The sequence below is a fragment of the Podarcis liolepis genome, assembly GCF_965112155.1.
Source record: "Podarcis liolepis genome assembly, chromosome: 2".
NCBI lineage: Eukaryota > Metazoa > Chordata > Lepidosauria > Squamata > Lacertidae > Podarcis > Podarcis liolepis.
Genome location: NC_139555.1, coordinates 31,216,711 through 31,238,120, shown reverse-complemented (window position 1 = coordinate 31,238,120; position 21,410 = coordinate 31,216,711). Strand labels below are relative to the sequence as shown.

Sequence of the window (21,410 nt, the reverse complement as noted above, 5' to 3'; positions counted from 1 at the left end):
ATTTCTCTTTTATAATTTTAAAATATCCACCTATTTACTCAACTCCACTGAACACACCATTTCTGCTCCTCTCCCACCCCAACTTTGTACAACTTGGGACATTTTGCATTCAGAACTTCAATGGATTTAAGCTATTGACTGCAGGAATATGCTAAACCAGGGGTCAGCAAACTTTTTCAACAGGGGGCCGGTCCACTGTCACTCAGACCTTGTGGGGGGCCGGACTATATTCTGAAAAGAAAAAAAAAGAATGAATTCCTATGCCCCACAAATAACCCAGAGATGCATTTTAAATAAAAGGACACATTCTACTCATGTAAAAACACGCTGATTCCCCAGACCGTCTGCGGGCCGGATTTAGAAGGCGACTGGACCAGATCCGGCCCCCAGGCCGTAGTTTGCCTATCCATGTGCTAAATGAACGGTGGCAAGAACTTAAGACTATACCTTTAAGCCTAAGAGAAAGACCACCACCCCTTTCAGGACCAGCGTGGTAATTGCCATCTTCTCCCTGAGTTTTAGTTCCAGCTTCACTCACCAAATTCATCACTGCATTGACCTCGTTGTAGCTGTCCAGGGCTTCTGCAAGCAGCTTATTCAGAGACTGCATGTTAGAAACTGGGAGATACTTGGGATCGCCAATGCCCTGAGCAAAGTGGCAATAAATATTTGGCTTCGCAAAGACAACATTGTCACCTAGCTCCTGCAGAAAGGACAAACATAATCCCATAAGCTGCTTTTTACCTGTAAGAATGGCAAACATTTGGACTGGGTGCAAGTGTATTTGGGGGGGGAGTAGGATGGGAGGGTCAGTAGCTGAACTCTGTGCTTTCCCTCCATCTCTGCTACAGCTGCTAGTGCCTATTTGAAATGGTAGTTGTGATATAGCTGTGATTTGGCACGAGGAAGGTAGGATGTCAGCAGATGATGCTGGACTCTGATCAGCATCTGGACTCCTTGGGCAGCTGCCAGGTCCCCAGGGCCTTTTTCCTGGACTCCCATGAATTCTTTCTCTAGCCTCACACTCGAAGCAGCAATCACTGGGACCAGCCACCCTTTAAATTCTCCACAATGGCTCCGAGTTAGTAGCATTGCTCCAGGGTGCTGGTGAAAATTTTTATAGGAGGCTTAAATCCCGCTGTCCAATGCCACTTGGGGTGCTGCCATCGAAGCCAGATAAGGTACCTAGATCCCATTGACAGAGAGGGGGGAAAGGGCCTTTTGTTCAGGGCCGCCTCAAATCAGGAGCCAGCCCTGGACATTTTCAAATGTTCCTGGATTCTCATTTTAAGGAAGCCCATGCGGATTTGGACAAAGTTTCAAATAAGTTTGTTCCCAGCCACGCTTCTACTTATTAATATGGAACGGACTGCAGGCATCCCAGCAGAGTCCACATTCACCCTTGAATCTAGAGTATCAGCTGAAGAACGGCAGAAGAATGACTACCCTACCTCAAAGAATTTTTTGCAAGTAGCCATCATGACCCGGCCAAAGCTCTCCTGATCTTTTTCCTCCACAAGTTTGTCGCAGTAAACCCTTGTGGCTTCATGCAGCCACAGTCGGACCAGGTCCACCGGCACTCGGAGGCATTCGGCCGTGGAGAAGAGAAGTCCCTGCCAAAGACAGAAAACGCTTCCAGCACTGGCTGCCGGGTCCCATAAGCCCTTCCATCTTGCTTAACCTCACCATGTTTGCATTGCCCAGTGCAAACACTGTGATAAGCTATAAGGATCCCCCCCATGTGACAGTTTAAATAATAATAATAATAATAATTCTTATTTATACCCCGCCCTCCCTGGCCAGAGTACTAACAACAGTAATATTACAGTAAAAACATAATGCGGGGGAGAGAAAGAACCAATTTAAAATACAGGTTAAAATGCAATTTAAAATACAGCCTCATCAAAACCATAAGGGGAGGGAAACATAAGGGTCAGACTGAGTCCAAACCAAAGGCCTGGTGGAACAGCTCTGTCTTGCAGGCCCTGCGGAAAGATGTCAAGTCCCGCAGGGCCCTAGTCTCTTGTGACAGAGCGTTCTACCAAGTTGGAGCCAGTACTGAAAAGGCCCTGGCCCTAGTTGCGATTAATCTAACCACCTTGCAACCTGGGACCTCCAAAATGTTGTCATTTGTGGACCTTAAGGTCCTCCGCGGGGCACACCAGGCGAGGCGGTCCCATAGGTATGTGGGTCCTAGGCCGACGTGGGTCCTAGGCCAAGTGCTTCCCAAAGGTGCTTACAGATGCAGATCCCACAAACCCAGAGGAACGCTATGAGAGGTATCGAGAGTGTGCATTCTGCCTTCATTACTTAAGATGTCAGCATATAAAAGTTTACTATGGGAGGGAGTCCACCACCACTGCTGCTACCTCTCTGGAAAAAAAAAATTGCCAGGCCTTGGGGATGAAGTACTGGGAATTGTGTTTGCTTAGCAATGACAGTTATAACACTCTCCGCTTTCTGAACCTGCTAGCATGGCCACACTGAGGTTGATGGGGCTAGAGAGGGAAGAGTAGTCTCTGTGTGCTTGAGCATGCAGGTGTCTGGGTGAGTATACAATCCGACAATAACTGCAGGGCACCAGATAAGCTACCCTTGATTTAAAGGAATAGCACATGGCACATAACTCTTGGATAGCTCAGTTGGTTAGAGAATGGTGCTGATATTGCCAAGGTTTCAGGTTCGATTCCCATAAGGGATAGCTGCATATTCCTGCATCACAGGATGATGATACTCAGATGATACTCAGGGCCTTTCCAACTCTGCCATTCTATGATTCTATGATTTGTGGGTCGTTATTCCCAAGACTGACTGGCTGGCATCTTGGGCACTCTTTGCAGTGCTCCAGTTGCACAACGGAGTACCCGGCCCGCTGCTCTAAATCTGACAAGTGCCATGGCAAAAGCAGCACTTTGCTCGCCTGCCACAAAGCCAGGTTGTAACAAAACAAAGGGAACGCTGAAAAACTGACAAAGGAGGGACAACAACATGGTGGCAAGCTTTGCGTTTCCAAGAAAGCTTGTTGTTCCCCAGGGCCCTTGTGTTAACGGCAGTTACATGGGTGTTAACAGATTGCATTTCCTTATGCCAGAACAGAACGCCTCTGGAAATGTCATACTGTATAAATTCACAATGGCTGTAAGAAGAACAGTCATGCTGAATCACGGGAGGACGACTGCGAGCTGTAAAAGGCATGAACTGCTTCTGAAAGTGGAGATGCTACGGGGAGAAAACAGAGGCAAGGCAGGAACACCTCTTTATAAACATGACTTGCTGGAAGCTCTGTGGTTCTCTCTTTCCCTATCCCTTTGAAATCAGCATAGGTAGGGGAATAGGATGCAGGGGCAGAAGGTAATTGACTCAAGGATTCAGAAAGAGAGCAAAAGGGTTAGGAGGCAGTTACGCTCCGCATCCTACCATCCATGGGGCTCTTCACACTTCTCTGAGCAAGTTGGCAATGCTAAGATGGGCCTCCCCTAGGATGCTGGTGAAGCAGCACATCGGTCTCAATTACCTTCAGTCTGAAATCAGAATGGCTAATAGGGGCGGTCAGTCTTTGAGTCAAAATCCATTCCTTTCCCCTTCAGAAAGGAAGGAAGCCAGCATGGCTTTGGTTGGAGAGACCAATTTTGCTTGCCTTCCGTTTCCTAAGCTGGGTGTCCTCTGAGGACACAGGTATACTCTATAATGGCCTCAACAGACTAGACCACTCCCACTGTCCCCAGCCAGTGAGACTATGTTTTGCCTACACTATTCCTAGGGAATAGGGAAAGAGAAATCCACACTCATAGCAAAGTGCAAACAGCTATACAGAAGTGACATTGTACCTGGAAGATGTTTGAAAGATCCCGGAGATTGAAAACGTAGTGAAATTTGATGGCCGTAGGAAGAAAGGTTGATGTGATTTTCTGATGCAAGGCTGTTGTGGAGAAATACAGCAGATACACATGAAAATGAGGGGCTGTTTGTGTGACTTGAACCTGAACTAGAAAACGGAGCAAAGAGAGGACAGTAATCATGAAAAGCATGAGCCATGGCAAGGTTTTCTACTTTTGCAAGTGCTTACCCAGAGCTGCAGAAACAAGCTGTGAATGCATCTTTTGAACCACCATGGGGACAGTTCGGAGGGCCAAGTGCTGACCCAGGATGGTGCTGTAGATAGCCATAAGAGCATCTTGTCCTGGGAAACTCACCGCAAACACACAGAAATGTCGCTGCAACAAAAGGCATTCATCAAGATCAGGCTGGGCAGCACTCTCTTAAAACAAAAGGGCGCATTTTAATTCTCTAAAAGAAAGCCAAAAACCCCAGACACGATCTGCTTTTCTGCTTCCACTTGAGAAGAGGAGACCAAATCCAAAGAAGCAAACGTTGGAGGGGTGTAGCAGATGCCTTTGACTAAAACCCCTACAACAGGGGTCTTTGACAGGTACCTGGAGTCTCGAGTCAATGGTGAAGGATCCAGAAGTTGGATTCATACATGCAACATACTGGCAGTTGTGAATATCCTTCAGTGTCAGCTTGGTTCTGTCATACCTAACAGAAATAAGCAAGAAGGAGAAACGATTCTGAGACGCAACTCTTGCACAAAGCTCTGTATCCACTTATATTTAGGAAGTCTCATCTATCTTGCACGTACATTTATGGAAAATGAGGACAAAGGACTTCTTTTCATGACCTCCTCTCATTAAGAGAACACGAATGAGATTTTGAGAGATACATCAGCTCTGTGGAAGCGCAAGCTGGAGATTGTTCCCAAGGGAAGCATGATAGGATTTGAAGATCTACTTCAGATCCATATCCCAACTCAGTCAGCCCTAGTTTAGCTAATCCAGCGGAATCTCCACAGTGGTCTTTTGCACACATTTCGCAGGAAGCGAACATTCAAACACTGTTTTCTCTAGATTACACTGGATTTTTATGTATTAAAACCTTTTGCAATCCGCACATCATTCATCATTAACTCATCTGCAATATCCAGCAACAAAAGTCTGAGGGTTGAGTCAGGGAGGTTACATTACTCGAGTTACGCGCGCGCGCGCGCGCGCACACACACACACACACACACACACACACACCTACCCCAGACGAATAAAGGAAATAGACCAAAGGGCGTGTGTCCAAGACCAGCCTGCATTTTCTGTCTTTGGCTGCAAGGTGGCAACATTACCACGGCGTATGTTCATCCACTTCCAGAGAACACATGACTCCCTCATAAGTAGAAATGTGCATGTACATGTTGCGTGTGTGTACACACAAATGTATAAATATGTTCCACATTACTGGGTTAAGCACAATACTATCTGAGTTCCGATTCCTTACTTAAGCCAAATGAAGATTTCTGCTTGTGATTTTGCGGGGCTGACGATATTACTGCTTGGACACAGAATGCCTATCTTATTTTCTTTTTGGGAGTCTGTTGTGGGAACACCAAAGGGGTAGGAGGTAGAATTTGATATGATGTTGCAAAAACAGATCTTGGTCCGACTCCTCTGGACTTGTTCAGAGGTCTACAGAAGTGGACATTTTACATTCTGCACATCAAATAATAGTGTGCTGTAACTCCCACACAAAAGCCAGGCGTCCATCACAGGACTCTAGCCTTGTGTTGGACACGGTATACAAGGGAGCTACTTTTTTTTTGGGGGGGGGAATATACTATATAGATTGGTGTTGAAGGTGTGGAGTCAGTTCAAAACAGAGAAAGTGTGAGAGCAAGACTTCAAAACTTTACAGTAAGAGGGTGATGTCACACTTGCGTGTACCCATTTCTATTGCATTTCTATTTCATTGCCTTTTGGATCGTCACGATTCCAGAATCCCTGTCTCAACAGAGATTACTGGTAGTGTTGCAGGAATTTATGTATAGGTTGGGGGGGGGGTTTGCCCCTCCAGCAGATATCACGCACATGCAGCCCACTACCAAAATCAGAACAATCACTTTTGTGATTTTTATGACTTGTCCCCACAAAACACTTCATCACAGTTTCTTCCTATCTATTCAAAGGGCCTCTGCTGCACAATATCAAATGTAAGAATTCACTGATAAATGTATCTATGTACTGGCTGACTGGGAAAACTTCAGAAATTCATATAGACATGTGAGCTCAGCTACTCAGCAGCCCCTCTGCCTGAGTGATAATTCCTGGCATCCTGATACCTGAGTGCCAGACAGGTAGCCATTCCAGAAATAACAAACCCAGATGAAGACAAAAGGGTGTGATTAACTTGGCTGGGAAACAGGGAAATGTAAATACTGTATCTATTTTGTTACACTTGATGGGTTTTTGGTGGAGGGCAAGGAAAACCATGGAGCAGCATCCAGGATGCTCAGATTACTGCCACCAGACCTCCCCTTTCATGATGTAATCATGATGTATTAAAATGAGAGTGTCTTTTGGGTGTATATATGTAGCGCATGAAGTTCCACAACATTCAACTGTGCCATTCAAATATGCGCGTTGACCAGGAGTCACATGACAGAATGCATTCCTACCAGTGCCCATGGTCCATGTGTTGCCTGATTAAGGTATGAGGAGCCACAGTGCCATATTTGTCGACTTCTGGCATGTTCATATCATCTATGAAGTAGATGAGTTTCTTGGTACCAGGGGGACCAAAGTTCCTGCCGGATTTCTTCTCCAGGGGCTTCTCAAGAATAGCTGCATTAAAAAAAAAAAGACCACGCAGAAACGAAATGTCACAGGGTCTTATCCTGGCAATCATGTAAAGCTTTCCTCAGCTCCATCCTGTTGTAAAGGCAGCCCTACACATGCCTGTTCAAAAGTGAATAGCATCATAATAATAATAATAATAATAATAATAATAATAATAATAATTTTGCTATTTATATGCCGCCCAACTGGCTGGGTTTCCCCAGCCACTCTGGCTGGCTTGCAGAATATATAAAACATAATAATGCATCAAACATTATAATCGGATTTATGTGGGAAAGGCTGTCTTGTATCAGTGGGGAAGGAGAGATGATTTTACTGAGGGGGCAGGCAGCTTAGCCACACAAGAGCCCCATGAGAACAGAAGCTGACTAGTTTGAAGGGAGAGTGGAGTAGCTCACAGCCAGCCAGACCCATTAGAAGTGCTTTTCACGTTAACACATCCAGGGTGAGGGAATGCGCACAACGCACGGTGCAACAGATGATGGTGGAGGATGGCAGCACGACTGCAAATGTCGGCAGGCTTCATCTTCATTCTTTGCATAGAATGGAGAGGTTTGATCTTCTTGCAGCCCATGGGACTCTCAAGAGTCTCCTCCAGCACCATAATTCAAAAGCATCAATTCTTCAGCGATCAGCCTTCTTTATGGTCCAGCTCTCACTTCCATACATCGCTACTGGGAATTCCTACAGAGAAGTCTCCCTGGGAAAGATCCTGATGTTGGGAAAGATTGAGGGCACAAGGAGAAGGGGACAGCAGGGGACGAGATGGTTGCACAGTGTTCTCGAAGCTACCAGCATGAGTTTGACCAAACTGCAGGAGACAGTGGAAGACAGGATTGCCTGGTGTGCTCTGGTCCATGGGGTCACGAAGAGTTGGACACGACTAAATGACTAAACAACAAAAAAGGATGTCCATGGAATTAGAGACCCCTGCCTTTCTTACGGGGTTCCTGACTGCATATACAGAGCTCATAAGTATATTTTTTGCATGCATATAGACTTTGCTCCATAGTCTACTGATCCCACACAGGTCAGGGATCAGGTTCACTGCTGCAATCCTATTGCCTCCCTCAGCACATTCACTCAAGCTGGATGTGTTGTGTAAAAAGGGGGAGGGAAATGGGGTGCAGAGTCCTGGCGTCAGGGCTGCACAACATTGCATGAGCAGGTCAAATTATGTTTTTTTGTGTTACGGGCATTAGGTCCCTCCACAACCATGTGGACCATATCCATAGGTATGACCATATCCCAGGTAGTACTTCAGATTAACAAAACGACCCAAGCTTAATGGAGAAAGAATGGCATTTTCTCTGCAAATATTCATGGCATGTAAAGCGCTATGAAAATGCAATCTCCCCAAAGCTTCCTCCTGGAAAGACAACTAAATCCCATGTAACAAATGTACGATACCTACGGATGTGTTGTACTAGACACAGATTGCCCAGAGTAGACCTGTTTGGGTTTTTTTGTTACTGAACATTTGAGCCAGCGTGGTACAGTGGTTAGAGTGTCAGACCAGGACCTGGAAGATACGAGGGTTCAAATCCCCACTTGGCCAAGAGGCTCACTGGGTGTGATCTTGGGCCAGTTACTGTTTCTCTCATCCTAACCTACGACACAGGATTGTTGTGAGGATAAAATGGGGAGAGAAAGAACTGTTGCCGCCACCTTCTGCTCCTTTCAGGAAAAAGTTGGGCTATAAATGCAATAAAACAAACACACACACACACACACACACACACGGCCTCCTTACACTGCAGCATTGCTGAAGTTGTGTAGAAATTAAAGGGGACAGATTGCACCAAGTAATCATCTGTGTTGAGGGTGTCCAGCTTATCTACCATTAGCACTGACTTCCCAGTGCCTGCATTCCCAACTAGCATCACAGGCCATTTCTTTGCCATTAAGAGATCCATGAAATAGCGAATCCGGATGGTTTCTGTTGTGTGGACCATTGAGGCCTGCAAAAGCAGAATGAAAAGAAACTACTTAGAAAGTATGAACAACATAAACCTCATGGCTGAAGGCACTCTCTGGCACAGTATTCCTCTGAAGACACAGTAAAGCAAAAGTGCATGGAAAATCGTTTTCCTGCAGTTTCGTAAGAGTATATATTTAAAGAAGATGAATAAATGAGCGAATTAAGTTAATTTGGATATGATGAATATATTGAAAATAAATTTAAGGAACCGCAGAAAAGAGGGGGAAGGAAATCAAGTTTTGTAATGTCAAAATGATTGTAAAATTAGTGAAATGTATAAACCTGAAAAGTATAAATAATTTTTAATAATAATAATAGGAAAATCATTCCCCCTATGGCTTTGCAACAGGACTCTTGTGAAGACCTCACAAGAAGCTACATCAGTAAATTTCTATCAGACCTAATAAATGTGATTTTAACAAGTGAGGTTGATTCATCACTGAGAGTTGTCTAGGGCTGCTATTTGGGCTCAATGGAAATTCATAGGATTTCCTCTAGCGCTGTAGGAATTCACTTATTTGTCTGAGGAATGACCAGATTAGTAGCAGTGGTTTTAATAACCGAGCTGCAAGGCTCAAATATCTAAATTACTCATGTGTGTCTACCTGCCACAAGGAATACTTTCCTCTCAGTCTAACCCACCTCACAGGGAGAGAGGACCGTATACACCACTTCCATTGTCAGCTCCTTTAAGGGAAGCTAAAATATAAATGTAATAATAATAGAGCTCTGAAAAACCATACGTGATGCAGTTTTGTCCTTCTCCAGATGTAATTTTCTATGTCTTCTTATCCTTGCATGAATGAGCATTTGCCTCCCAACTGATGAACTGCAATGCTTCTGCACTGATGGCATGCCAGAAGCAAATTCCTGCATATGCCATGACTAGTAGCCACTGGTGAGGAAGGGCGTTACAACATGCAAGGCTCTTTTTGTTGTTGCCCCGTGCCTAAATAAGCATGTAAACAAGACTGAATACCTGAATCTGTGGGATGGAGAAGGAACCCTGTGACTTGAGGCAGACATATTGCTACATATATAAACCAAGAACACTCTTAGCATACTCTTCCCACTCTTTACTGGGATATTGAGCTGATGCAGGAATTTTCCTCAGCACTGGTTTCTATTTTGTAGCACCATAGGGGAAAAGCAATTAAAATGAAATATGAACGAGAAGAAAAATGGGTTTTAGCCATTACCTGCAGTGGGACGTCTGGATCCAGCTCAAATACAGGCACTTTATCAGTCCAAGGCATGAACTTTTTCGTATCTGAGTCAATGTAATAGTCAAAAATAGTCCCCTGAGAAGGAAACTTGATGGTTTTAAACTCATTTATCCACCATTTGCTGAACTCCACACGATAGTCTACAAGCTGGTGAGGAAAAGAGGGGCATTTAACATGCTTTTTATGTTTATTTGATCATAGATATATTAAGTGGCCACAGAGAATGTCAGAAACATAAAAAATGAATCCTATCAAAACCAAACAATTAAAAAAATGTGAATACAGACATGCTGCTTCCCTAAGAGAGAGTGATGTGGCTGGGGTTCCACACAGCTGCGCCCTCATGGGAAATGTGGCACTGACAGAGCACCAAGCAATCCAGGCAGGATGCACAGAAAGCAGATTTAAAAGGTTACCACAGCCACAAGGAAGCAATTTTTGGTGCCAGCCTTGTCATTGGGGTAGCGTTTGAAGAGGCACCTAGAAAAATGGCCCCTGTGTACATAAATGCTGCTTAATGCACCACTGGGCAATAATACCCTGAAGGTATGGAAGCAGAACACAGTAATTTAAATTTCTAAAGGTACCTGATCTTGGAACATCGCTCCTCCAAAGGCCCAGAAACAAGCAAAGACAAAATAGAGCTCGTACAGCTCTTTGGAAGAATCCGGAGGCGTGTTGACTGGGGTTAAGAGGCATTCTAGAAGGTACAGGATCGTTTGTATCACCGTCACTTCAGGTACAGGGGTTATCTTCTTGAACCCAAACTTCAGCTTATCCAAACACGTGGGCAAGTATTTGTCAAACAGGATCATCAAATTGGCTTTTTCAGACTGTACTTCCCGACGCTCAATCCAGCTGCTCACCACTCTGTACGGTGATATAAAATTACTTATTCAATGTGATGCATTCTCTCATGCATGGAACATGTACATTCTACTTTAGGCAAGCATTATACCTCCTTCCTCTTACTTAAACTGCATCGTTTTCAGAGTGCAGAGGAACCATTTTCTTATTCGGCTGCTGGGCAACATGTAACTTGCTTCCCTATTATAGTAACATGAGCCACATGTGTTCTAGGAAGCGAAGCACTGCATTTGTCTCACTACAATTTCAGATCCTAACCTCCATTGTTTAATTCACCTTGTTGATATCCCATTGATGATGAAATTAAGGCCTCAGTAGATCTTTACTTTGCAGAACAAGAAAACATGAACCTGTGACATAACAAGAGCCCAATGGCTAGGGGAGGGTGTTTAGTGCTAGATTCAAATAAATTTCATGACTGAACCCAGTGTTCATAGGTAAGTCATAATCTTTAATCATCACAATAATTTTCCTACTTATAAAATGGTTTGCAGTAAGAAGGACTGCAAATTTCTTTATAATGGGAAATGTGTTATTTATTCATTTCATCCCTTTCATGATGGTTTACAATTAAAAAAACTCCAAAGCTCCACCAGATGCCCTTTTTTCATCATTCATCTTGATCTGCTTGCGCAAATCTTGCTTGTGAGGTGTTTATTGATTCAGTCATGTCACACTTTTCAAAGCACTTCCAAAAGCACAAAAAGTTTACTTAAAAAAGAAGTGGATCTGCTGTGCTAGATCAAGAGAACCCTTTACTCCACTTTAAAAGCACAAACCAAAATTTTAGCATGGGGCTTGAATCTCAATGGCAAATACCAATGGTCTCTAGGCACCCAAAGGAATATAACAAAAAAGTAAGATATTGGGAGACCAGCAACAGATAACATAGGCAGTGCACCCAAAAATTACTAAAATGAAATTCAACAGCAAAATCAGACCAATTACACTCTTCAATTTATTGGGGAACCTAGTGGAGGGGGGATGAGTCTGGTTAATAATGAGTGCTCACACCTTCCTTTGTGGGTGCCCTTTACAGTGGGACCCACCAGTTAGTTTGGCTGGCCTGTCTCCCTGCGCTAGTCATTGGAGATTCCCACCAAACCTCAGTTAACCAATCAGCCCCGCAGAGAGGCGGGGCCAGCTAGGGGAAGAAAGATTCAAATTCCCAAGAGGTTTAAAGACTGTCTCAAGGCAAATCTTTAAAAATGTAGCATAAACACCGACAACTGGGAAACACTGGCCTGCGAGCGCTCCAGTTGGAGAACAGCCTTTACCAAAGGTGTCATGGACTTTGAAGACACTCAAACTCAGGACGCAAGGGAGAAACGTGCTAAGAGGAAGGCACGCTTGGCAAATCTACACCGTGATCAACTCCCACCCGGGAACCTATGTCTCCACTGTGGAAGGACGTGTGGATCCAGAATTGGCCTCCACAGTCACTTATGGACTCATTGTTAAAACCGTGTTTACTGGAAGACAATCTTACTTGGCTACGAGTGATCGCCAAAGAAGACGACGATGTTTAACAAGAAGCTACCACTGGAACTTGATTTCTCTCATCCACCTTCATTAAACACAGTCACATCTATGTCAAAACATAGATATGCACCATCAATTATTTACTACAGAAGTCTTGTACATCTCTTTGCGCAGGCTGCCCCTGATCCATGAGATCTAGACCCTGCACCATAAATACCATAAATACGCGTGCCAACCGAATCTATTATCATAGCCTTATGGTATGATAAAAAAAGACTACATAAAGGGTTTGAAAACCACATCTTTAGAGGATCTTTGATTGGAGTTTGGAACAGGTATAAAAATGTATTAGAACCAAAGATTCCACATTGGTTATCACCATTAGAGGTTATGAGTATTAAAAAGATAAATATGAGCGGGAGATGGATAACATATGAGAAACTATTAAAAAAGGAAGGAAATAAGTGGAAATTGAAACCATATGAAGAAGTAAAAGAATATGTTAAGGATTGGCTGCATTATTTTCAGCTAAATGAAATGTTTAAAAAAGAGTTTTTAGAGAGGGGATATTCTGAAAAAGAATCTAGATTTCAACAAGAAATCTTAAACAATGAAGTGAAAATTTTATCTAAAATGTATAAAATATTGTTGGAATGGAATACTGTGGACGAAGAGGTTAAATCTGTAATGATTAGTTGGGCTAGAGATTTCGGATATAATATTGAATTTGAGAAATGGACTAAATTATGGAAGGATGGGTTAAAGTTTACAGCTTGTACAACGATTAAGGAAAATGTTATGAAGATGTTATATAGATGGTATATAACACCAGTAAAACTGGGTAAAATGTATAAAGTGTGTAATAAATATTGGAAGTGTAAGGAGACAGAAGGAACATTTTACCATATGTGGTGGGAATGTAAGAAGGTAAAAAGCTTCTGGGAGATGATCTATAATGAGTTAAAGAAAATGTTGAAATATACTTTTGTTAAAAAACCAGAAGCTCTCTTATTGGGAATACTGGATAATGAAATTAGTAAAAAAGATGTGAAATTAGTTTTGTATGCAGTAACAGCAGCCAGAATTTTGCTGGCACAGAAATGGAAACAGGAAGAGATGCCCACGAAAGAAGAATGGAGGATGAAACTGATGGAATACGCAGAAATGGACAGATTGACAGGGAGAATTAGGAACCAATGTGACCAGAGATTCTCTGAGGACTGGAAGAAATTTACAGAGTATATCAAGAATTTCTGTGATGAGCAAATAACGTTCGTTGGCTTTCAAGAAGCTCTGTGAAATTACTGTTAGAAATATTGTTTAAAAAATATGATGTGATTAAGAGTATCTGAGTGCAATATAATATTGGGAAACGTGAGACGAGGATAAAAAAATAAATGGAAAATTATCAGACAAGCTGAGGGAAGTTCTGGAAAAAAAGGGTTTAAGTTAAAAATGGATGTATAATTTTGTAAAAATGTTTTTTTTATGGAAAATCTAATAAAAAATATTTATATATATAAAAAAAGAGATCTAGACCCTGCACCATTGGATTTATGTATGGTTATAATATTGTTTTTAGGGTGCTTTTATGTTAATGTGCACTGTTTTATGCACCTTATATTTTTAAAAATAATATATGAAGTGCCTTAGAAATATTTCAAAGTAAATAAATGAATGCATCAAGGGATGAAAGCTTTTCCTCTGTATGCCATGAAGAAACTTGCTTTTGCTGCAAGGGAAGACACTCATATACTCAAAAGGGAACTCAAACTCACGGATTCCAGCCAAGGTCAGCAGGGTTAATGTACAAGATTCCTGCTCTGGACACTGTGGCAGGTGTTGCTGTTCTTAGGTGGCTGATCTCAAACACAAGCCTCATGGTGGGATTTAGTGGGATTCGCTCATTGCTTGCTAGGGTGAGCACCTAGGAGGGAGAGAAACAAGGATGGTGTGACTACTTCTTCATCTTGCTGATGTGGAAACCAACAATTTTATCTCTGACTTCCTGTACTGACCTTGTTGTCATCCATAACCGTATTCAAAGACTCAATCCACATCGGATCGATATCCCCATCCAGAACGATCCATTTTGGTCCACGATGAGTTATATTAGCGAGATCACGCATGATTGTTGAAAACAAGCCTACGAGGAACACAGAGAAATTCACACTGAACTTTTGACGTAGAGAAATCATTTGAGAAGTACAGCTTCTAAATATTGTTTGTATATAACATCGGTCCAGTATACCTGAAGGAGTGTCTCCACTCCCATCGTTCAGCCTGGACACTGAGGTCCAGCTCCGAGGGCCTTCTGGTGGTTCCCTCACTGCGAGAAGTGAGGATACAGGGAACCAAGCAGGGCCTTCTCAGTAGTGGCGCCTGCCCTGTGGAACGCCCTCCCAGCAGATGTCAAGGAAATAAACAACTACCTGACTTTTAGAAGACATCTGAAGGCAGCCCTGTTTAGGGAAGTTTTTAATGTTTGATGTTTTATTGTTTTTAATTTTCTGTTGGAAGCCACCCAGAGTGGCTGGGGAAACCCAGTCAGACAGGTGGGGTATAAATATATTATTATTACAGATATGATAGTTCATCACAGAAGCCTGTGACTCTTCCATGTCACTCTTCCAAGCTGGCAGGGGCAAATAGGGGTTGTTCTGCAACATCTGGAAGAGAGACAGGCTCCCCATCCCTGGTCTAGAGGGACCCAATTTATATGGCGTTCACCTTAGAGAATATCAAATCTCATGACTCTGAATAACTAGAGGAAACCTGGGAGCCTAATTAGAAGCAGAAATTCTGATGTAGAATCACTGGCAACTTCCTTGTTTTGGGTAATTGTATGTCAAACCAGTTTAAGGGGATTTCAGAATAAGTACATTTTGAAAAAAAATATTTCTTGGGATTTGCTCTGCTGAAACTGGCACAAACAACCATGGGGCTAGGGGTGGGAGATCAAAAGCAATTTACAACTCATATTTTCATACGGAAGCACTTTTAAATGTCAAAAATTTGAACAACATCACTAATTAAAAATGCACCAGGTCAGTCCTGGTGCCCAGCCATTACCCCATGCTGAAAAAAGAACCTATTGGGTCTGGAAAAGGATCAGTGCTGGAAAGAAAATGTAAAAAATCTGATTAGTTTCAGCAGAAATCTCATGTGGAAGCAAAATTTTGACAATGCTGTCAAGGTAGGGTTTGGGTTTTGTCTTCTGAGAAGAAAATCTTGGAATTGAAACTTCCCGCTTCTAGGATACAGCCCTAAGGTATAATGTTTCTCCTTTTTGTGTATCTGGAGATTTATACTACTCATTATTTCTGGGATTATTTCCTACCATCTTTCCATTCTCTGGTAGCAGGATTAATGATTCCAAATAGTTCATCACAGGTTACAGCTTTAGGGTCAAGGTCAATAGCTACAGGTTTTCTTTTCATCAGTTGGTAAGTTTTATTCAGAGATTTCAGAACCTGTCAGGAGAAAGGCAAAGACTGGGATGGAGCTTCCGACTGCTTCTGTAACCGTCAGAGAATATCAAAACACAACCACCCCCAAACTGTACCTTTTGTTCCAGTTTAATGTATCTCACAAAGCTATTTTTCTACTCTTCGGGGCTGTGGATCACTTGAACAATGAGTCGCTTGCTAATTATCATGATGTTTTGGAAAGGACTCCCTAATGATAGAGCCCTAACTGTAGGCTCATAGCTCCTACCTGAGATTTGCCACAGCCTGCATTTCCAATCACAAACACAGAATGCCGAACTTGGAGTAACTCTTCCAGCTGTACCACCTTCAGCACAAAACTCTCCTCAGGTTGTAGCTTGAGCTCCACAACGGACTGTTTAATTATCTGAGAAGACAAGAAATGTGTTTACAAGTCCAAGCCCCAGTGTACTAGGGGGTATAATTCTTGTTCGGGGGCTCATTCCTCAGTCCCAGGGCTGGTACAGCACTGAAGCAGTGATCTGCTATAAATGATGGGATTATTGCGCGGATACAATCCCAGGTGTCCAAACAGGAAAATGAACAAATCACCAAAAGCTTTCTGAGCAGGGCTCTTTTCCAGAGGTCTCCATGGCAACAGGGTTTCCCCCAATGAAGTCACACACACAAAAGAGGCCATTCAAATCTCTTAATTATACTACTTCACAGCCAACTAAAGCAGATTCACCTTTTCAAAGTTTAGATCACGCTTCCTAGGCACATCCAGCGCTGGGAAAAGGTCTCCGATGAGTCCCATGAAGACAGGCAAGTCATCCGTCACAATCTTGGGGATGTTAAAGTCTCGCAAAGCTCTCATGAGAACCTGGTCTTCTGCCCGTCCTGGGTCTCCTCTCTTGAGTGAACCAGCCACCACTAGCACAGACTTGATAGCTCTCAAACCCCAGTCATAGTGATCCTGTCAGACATATGGCAACAACTTCGCATTGCACGTAAACAGAAGGACATCGCTTACAACAAGTCAGGAAAGGCATCCCTCTACTTTCAAAGAAGGCAAGGAAAGTTGTTTATGTTCCTCTGAGGTGGGTACAGTAGCACGGGCACCCTTTGTTACCATAGCCATAAGGTTTTGGGCTCACTTCTGGAGGTGAGTGGTGAGAGGCAGCCATTTTTTGACATTCCAATACAGTGGTACCTCGGGATGCAAACGGGATCCGTTCCGGAGCCCCATTCGTATCCAGAAGCAAACGTAACTAGCAATGGCACATCTGCCTGCGGGTGGGTCGCTTTTCACTGCTTCTGTGCATGATGTCATTTTGAGCATCTGCACATGCGCAAGCGGCAAAACCCGGAAGTAACGCACTCCGTAACTTCAAGGTTGCTGTGAAGCGCAACTCGAACGCGCTCAACATGAAGCATATTCAACCTGAGGTATGACTGTATTCTACCTCTGTATAGCCCTGCTGATTTTCTATGACAGGATGAAGTTTGGGGTGGAATACAACCACTTTTAAGTAAAAAAATTTAAAAAGCCCTGTCAGCATATTCTTGCAAACTCTTCACTGCACTAAAAAAACTAGTGTCAAACAGGCTTGGTGAACAATTTTCAATTACCTGCTTTGAAAGCAGCTCCTTACACAGTGTGTAGAGAGTAATAAACTTCCTAGCTAGAAGCCTGGCTTCAATGAAACCTTCAGCAACAAGCATGATTTCACAGATAAGCTCGAAATCAGGAACAACCATCGCACAGGGCCTGAAAAGAGAGAAATGAGACAATTAACATCTGGTGCGATTACGCTGCAGAGACAACAGTCAATCTTTCCTTTAGGCTGCAGTGAATATTCAGTGCAAATGTCAGATATGATTAATTTCAAACACCCACATTCATTTCCCACTTACACTCGGTCTCGTTTTGTTTCCACTGTTTTACACACTGTATAATCTGCTCTGACTCCCGAGAGCTTCCATGTTGGCGATCCAAGCCTGTGCAAAAGAGTAACTCTCTCTTCTCTCAACACGCTTTCCAAATCTATTCATGGTATCCTTCACGTGCCCCTATCCTCAATAGCTCAATAAATCTCATTGGCGCTACTACTCCCACATTACTTCTCTGGGCAGAGTGACACATTACATGACTGTGGCAAAATGGCAATGGAGGTGGGGGAAGTGAGGCATGCAAGAAAGAAGCATGGGCCTGGAACTTGGCCAGAAGTGATGGGTGCGGGAAGAATGAAGCAAGTGCCTGCCCCTTTCTCAGGCAGGAGACAGCAAAGGTATTAGGAGCCCAGGGAGGGAAGGAGGGAGGCTGGCTGGCTGGCTGGGCAGAGGCATCCCAACTCTGCTGCCCAAGGAATCTGGCCAGCTCATACATTATTGTGATAATCCCTTGTCAGTTCATTTCCCCCAGAATAGTGGCTCCATGTTAGTACCTGAACAAAGCTTTCAAATTTTCAGGCAGCTCAGTACGGCCAGCATATCCAGGATTCATAGTAATAAACATTCCAACGGTTGGAATAAGAGAAATGGTCTCTCCAAGGAAGTTGAAAACCTTCTTTTTGGCTCTTATGGCATCCTGAACACATTTAACCTTTCAAGTAAAACAAAGTGTTAAGAGTTGTTCCTATGAGGTCTTCAGTAAGATAATAGAATATGGTGCTGAAGATAAATGCAGACATATTAACAAGTTTTTCCATAACCAATGAAACCTAAAGGCATGTAGGATGCATCAAGAGCTAGGAAATAATTGCACACTTGAGCTAGCCAAGTTCCAGGATACTCAACAAACTAGGCATGACTTAAAATGACGTGCGAAGAGTGGGAGGCCTTCTGCACAAGCTTTTGCAAGCTACAGATTGCTCTCCTCCTTGACGCAATTTTGTGGGGCCCAGCTTCATTGACTGGCAAATTTACTCATACAGAATGAGGGGAGTATTTCCTCACTCTGAACTGACCTCATAATGTTAAAGGTAAAGGTAAAGGTAAAGGTACCCCCGACTATTAGGTCCAGTTGCGGATGACTCTGGGGTTGCAGCGCTCATCTCGCTTTATTGGTCGAGGGAGCTGGCATTTGTCTGCAGACAGCTTCCGGGTCATGTGGCCAGCATGACTAAGCCGCTTCTGGCGAACCAGAGCAGCATACCGAAACGCCGTTTACCTTCCCGCTGGAGCGGTACCTATTTATCTACTTGCACTTTGACGTGCTTTTGAACTGCTAGGTGGGCAGGAGCAGGGACCGAGCAACGGGAGCTCACCCCATCGTGGGGATTCGAACCGCCGACCTTCTGATCGGCAAGCCCTAGGCTCTGTGGTTTAACCCACAGCGCCACCTGTGTCCCGACCTCATAATGTTACCAGAATGCTAAATCTGGCTGGTTGCAGATGTGACACTGATGGCATCAGGGTTCTCCCTCAACTGTCACCTACAACAGCCAATCCATTGGGCCGCAGCAGAATTTAATAAGTTAAATTAATTACATTTCATTACATCCCATTACATTGCATTATGTAAGTTTCAGTCATAGCAGATAGTGAGACAAATGGCGTAGGTTTTAGTGGACACTGAACTGCAGAGGAATGGAAAAGTGCTGATTGTGGCAAACCAAAGACAGAATAGAAATAGCTACCTCCTCCTTACAGCCTATCATTCCCAAGGGACTTGTATTGATCCTAGAGATGAATGGCCAGCATTTGACTGCAGCAATAAAGCTGGAAGGACTATGAAATCCAGGCGATTTGCACACAATGAAAGGAAACCTAAGGAGAATCTTTACCTGTACAGCAATTACAGACAAGACTTCCACCGAAATCCGATTGAATTCATCAAAACATCCCCACGCACCTGTCTGGGACAATCCTTTGTAAATATTTCCGCAGGACTAGAAAGGAAAGGCACAGGCATTTGTTTGTGGACCATCACATTCAATCAATTAACTAGTTAATATATCCTGTTTATGTATTGTTTTGCTATATTTTAAAACACAGGAAAACACATTGTAGCACAAGAACAGATGGGTGGGAAGAGAGGAAGTGCTGGAAGGAACAAGCAGCCTGTTGTTTTCTAGGAAGCTTTTAGCGATATAATAAGGTATACAGTTGGATCTTAGTTTTCGAACAGCTTAGTTCTTGAAAGTTTTGGCTCCCAAACAATCCAAGCCTGGAGGCAACTGTTCCGGTTTTTGAACGTTCTTTTGGAAGCCGAATGTCTGACGGGGCTTCCATGGCTTCCAATTGGCTGCAGGAGCTTCCTGCAGCCAATCAGAAGCTGCACTTTGGTTTTTGAATGCTTTAGAAGTCAAATGGACTTCCAGAACAGATTCTGTTTGACTTCCAAAGTATGATTGTACTTGAAACAAAATGTAGATCTGTGTCTGTAATAAATAATAATCATAACCATGAATTTGTTATTATTTATACCCTGCCCTACTGGGTATAAATTTCTCCAGCCACTCTGGGAGGCTTACAGCATATCTAAAACATAATAAAAACATCACGCATTAAAAACCTCCCACAACAGGCCTGCCTTCAGATGTCTTAAAAGTTGTGTAGTTCTTTAACTCCTTGACACCTGATAGGAGGGTGTTCCACAGGGAGGGTGCCACTACCGAGAAGGCCCTCTGCTTGGTTTCCTGTAACTTCACCTCTCACAGTGAGGGAACCAGCAGAAGAGCACCTCAGTGTTTTACAGTGCCCATTTTATTCTACAGAGCTGTAATGTGTTAGAAAAAGGTACAATGTTTTTTAAAAATAACAGATGTCCCTGCAGGTACACAAAATACTAGGAAAGTAGAGCGTTCTGTAATTATACCTCTGAATGGATTGCTGTTTACCTCACACTCCTGACTTCGGGTGCTTTTTGTCTGAATTAGGGACTCAGATATGACCCACTGTTACTTTTACTGGCTAGATCTTTACCTTATAGTCCATTTGCTCAGAGCAGTTGAAGACGTACACCATGATCCCCACTGCCCTTCCCAAGTCTTTGGTGGTCTCTGTCTTCCCTGTGCCAGCAGGGCCTGCAGGAGCTCCTCCCATGATCAAGTGGAGGGACTGTGTCAGGGTGATGTAACACCTGCAAAAAGATAGACATTTGGCATCATCCTAGTTAGCGCATGCCCTAAGAACATACGTTGGGCCAGGCTGAAGGCTTTCCAAGCTAAGCAGCTCATACCGGTCAGTGAGTGGTGTGATCACCAGCCGTGGAGTGTTGCCAAGGTACTCATAGGAATATTGGAGCTGAGCGTCACATATATTGGCATAGCAGTGTCCCTTTTCATCATCCCAACGATGCCTAAGTTGAGACTGCCAGGTAAAGGCCTGGGAGCTTTCCACCTGCAACCCAAATGCGAAACCATAAGAAGTAAATTTCCAGTGGTTCCTGCTTATCTCCTTTTCTATCCACATAAGCTTTTATGTGTAGGAGGCTCATAATGGCTTAACATTTTATAGAACCACAGAACTGTAGAGTTGGAAGGGACCCCAAAGATCATCAGCTCCAACCCCCTGCAGTGTAGGAATCCTACCCACAGCCGTCCCTGGGTGGGCTTGAACCACCAACCTTCTGCTTAACAGCCAGGCGCACTGACTCGTTGCGCCACAGAGACCTCATACTTAGTTCCTTTGGCAACTTTCTAGACATAAGCGCAGACTGAATGGCCTTCTACTTCAGAGCCTATAGAGATTATTTACCCCCCAACAGACCACCAGAAAGAGAGACCACACCTCTGTATGCTGA

At 43.5% G+C, this 21,410-nt stretch overlaps 1 protein-coding gene across 3 annotated transcripts in view; it reads right to left on the bottom strand.

Moving 5' to 3' along the window:
• Window positions 1-21,410, bottom strand: part of DNAH17 (dynein axonemal heavy chain 17) — a 96,468-nt gene that overhangs the window by 39,530 nt on the left and 35,528 nt on the right. For 2 of the 3 annotated variants that reach the window (XM_083486967.1, XM_083486968.1), the window contains 19 exons: window positions 20,847-21,007; window positions 20,591-20,747; window positions 19,450-19,554; window positions 18,109-18,266; window positions 17,294-17,432; window positions 16,410-16,637; window positions 15,951-16,088; window positions 15,574-15,706; window positions 14,252-14,379; window positions 14,012-14,160; window positions 10,472-10,754; window positions 9,858-10,031; window positions 8,431-8,638; window positions 6,497-6,662; window positions 4,434-4,536; window positions 4,067-4,214; window positions 3,828-3,919; window positions 1,452-1,613; window positions 539-703 (listed from right to left, as the gene is read on the bottom strand). In XM_083486967.1, the coding sequence (XP_083343093.1) occupies window positions 539-703; window positions 1,452-1,613; window positions 3,828-3,919; window positions 4,067-4,214; window positions 4,434-4,536; window positions 6,497-6,662; window positions 8,431-8,638; window positions 9,858-10,031; window positions 10,472-10,754; window positions 14,012-14,160; window positions 14,252-14,379; window positions 15,574-15,706; window positions 15,951-16,088; window positions 16,410-16,637; window positions 17,294-17,432; window positions 18,109-18,266; window positions 19,450-19,554; window positions 20,591-20,747; window positions 20,847-21,007 (2,997 nt within the window). Of the gene's footprint in view, window positions 1-538; window positions 704-1,451; window positions 1,614-3,827; window positions 3,920-4,066; window positions 4,215-4,433; window positions 4,537-6,496; window positions 6,663-8,430; window positions 8,639-9,857; window positions 10,032-10,471; window positions 10,755-14,011; window positions 14,161-14,251; window positions 14,380-15,573; window positions 15,707-15,950; window positions 16,089-16,409; window positions 16,638-17,293; window positions 17,433-18,108; window positions 18,267-19,449; window positions 19,555-20,590; window positions 20,748-20,846; window positions 21,008-21,410 lie in introns of those variants that run through there. The other variant, XM_083486969.1, reaches the window with a different exon arrangement.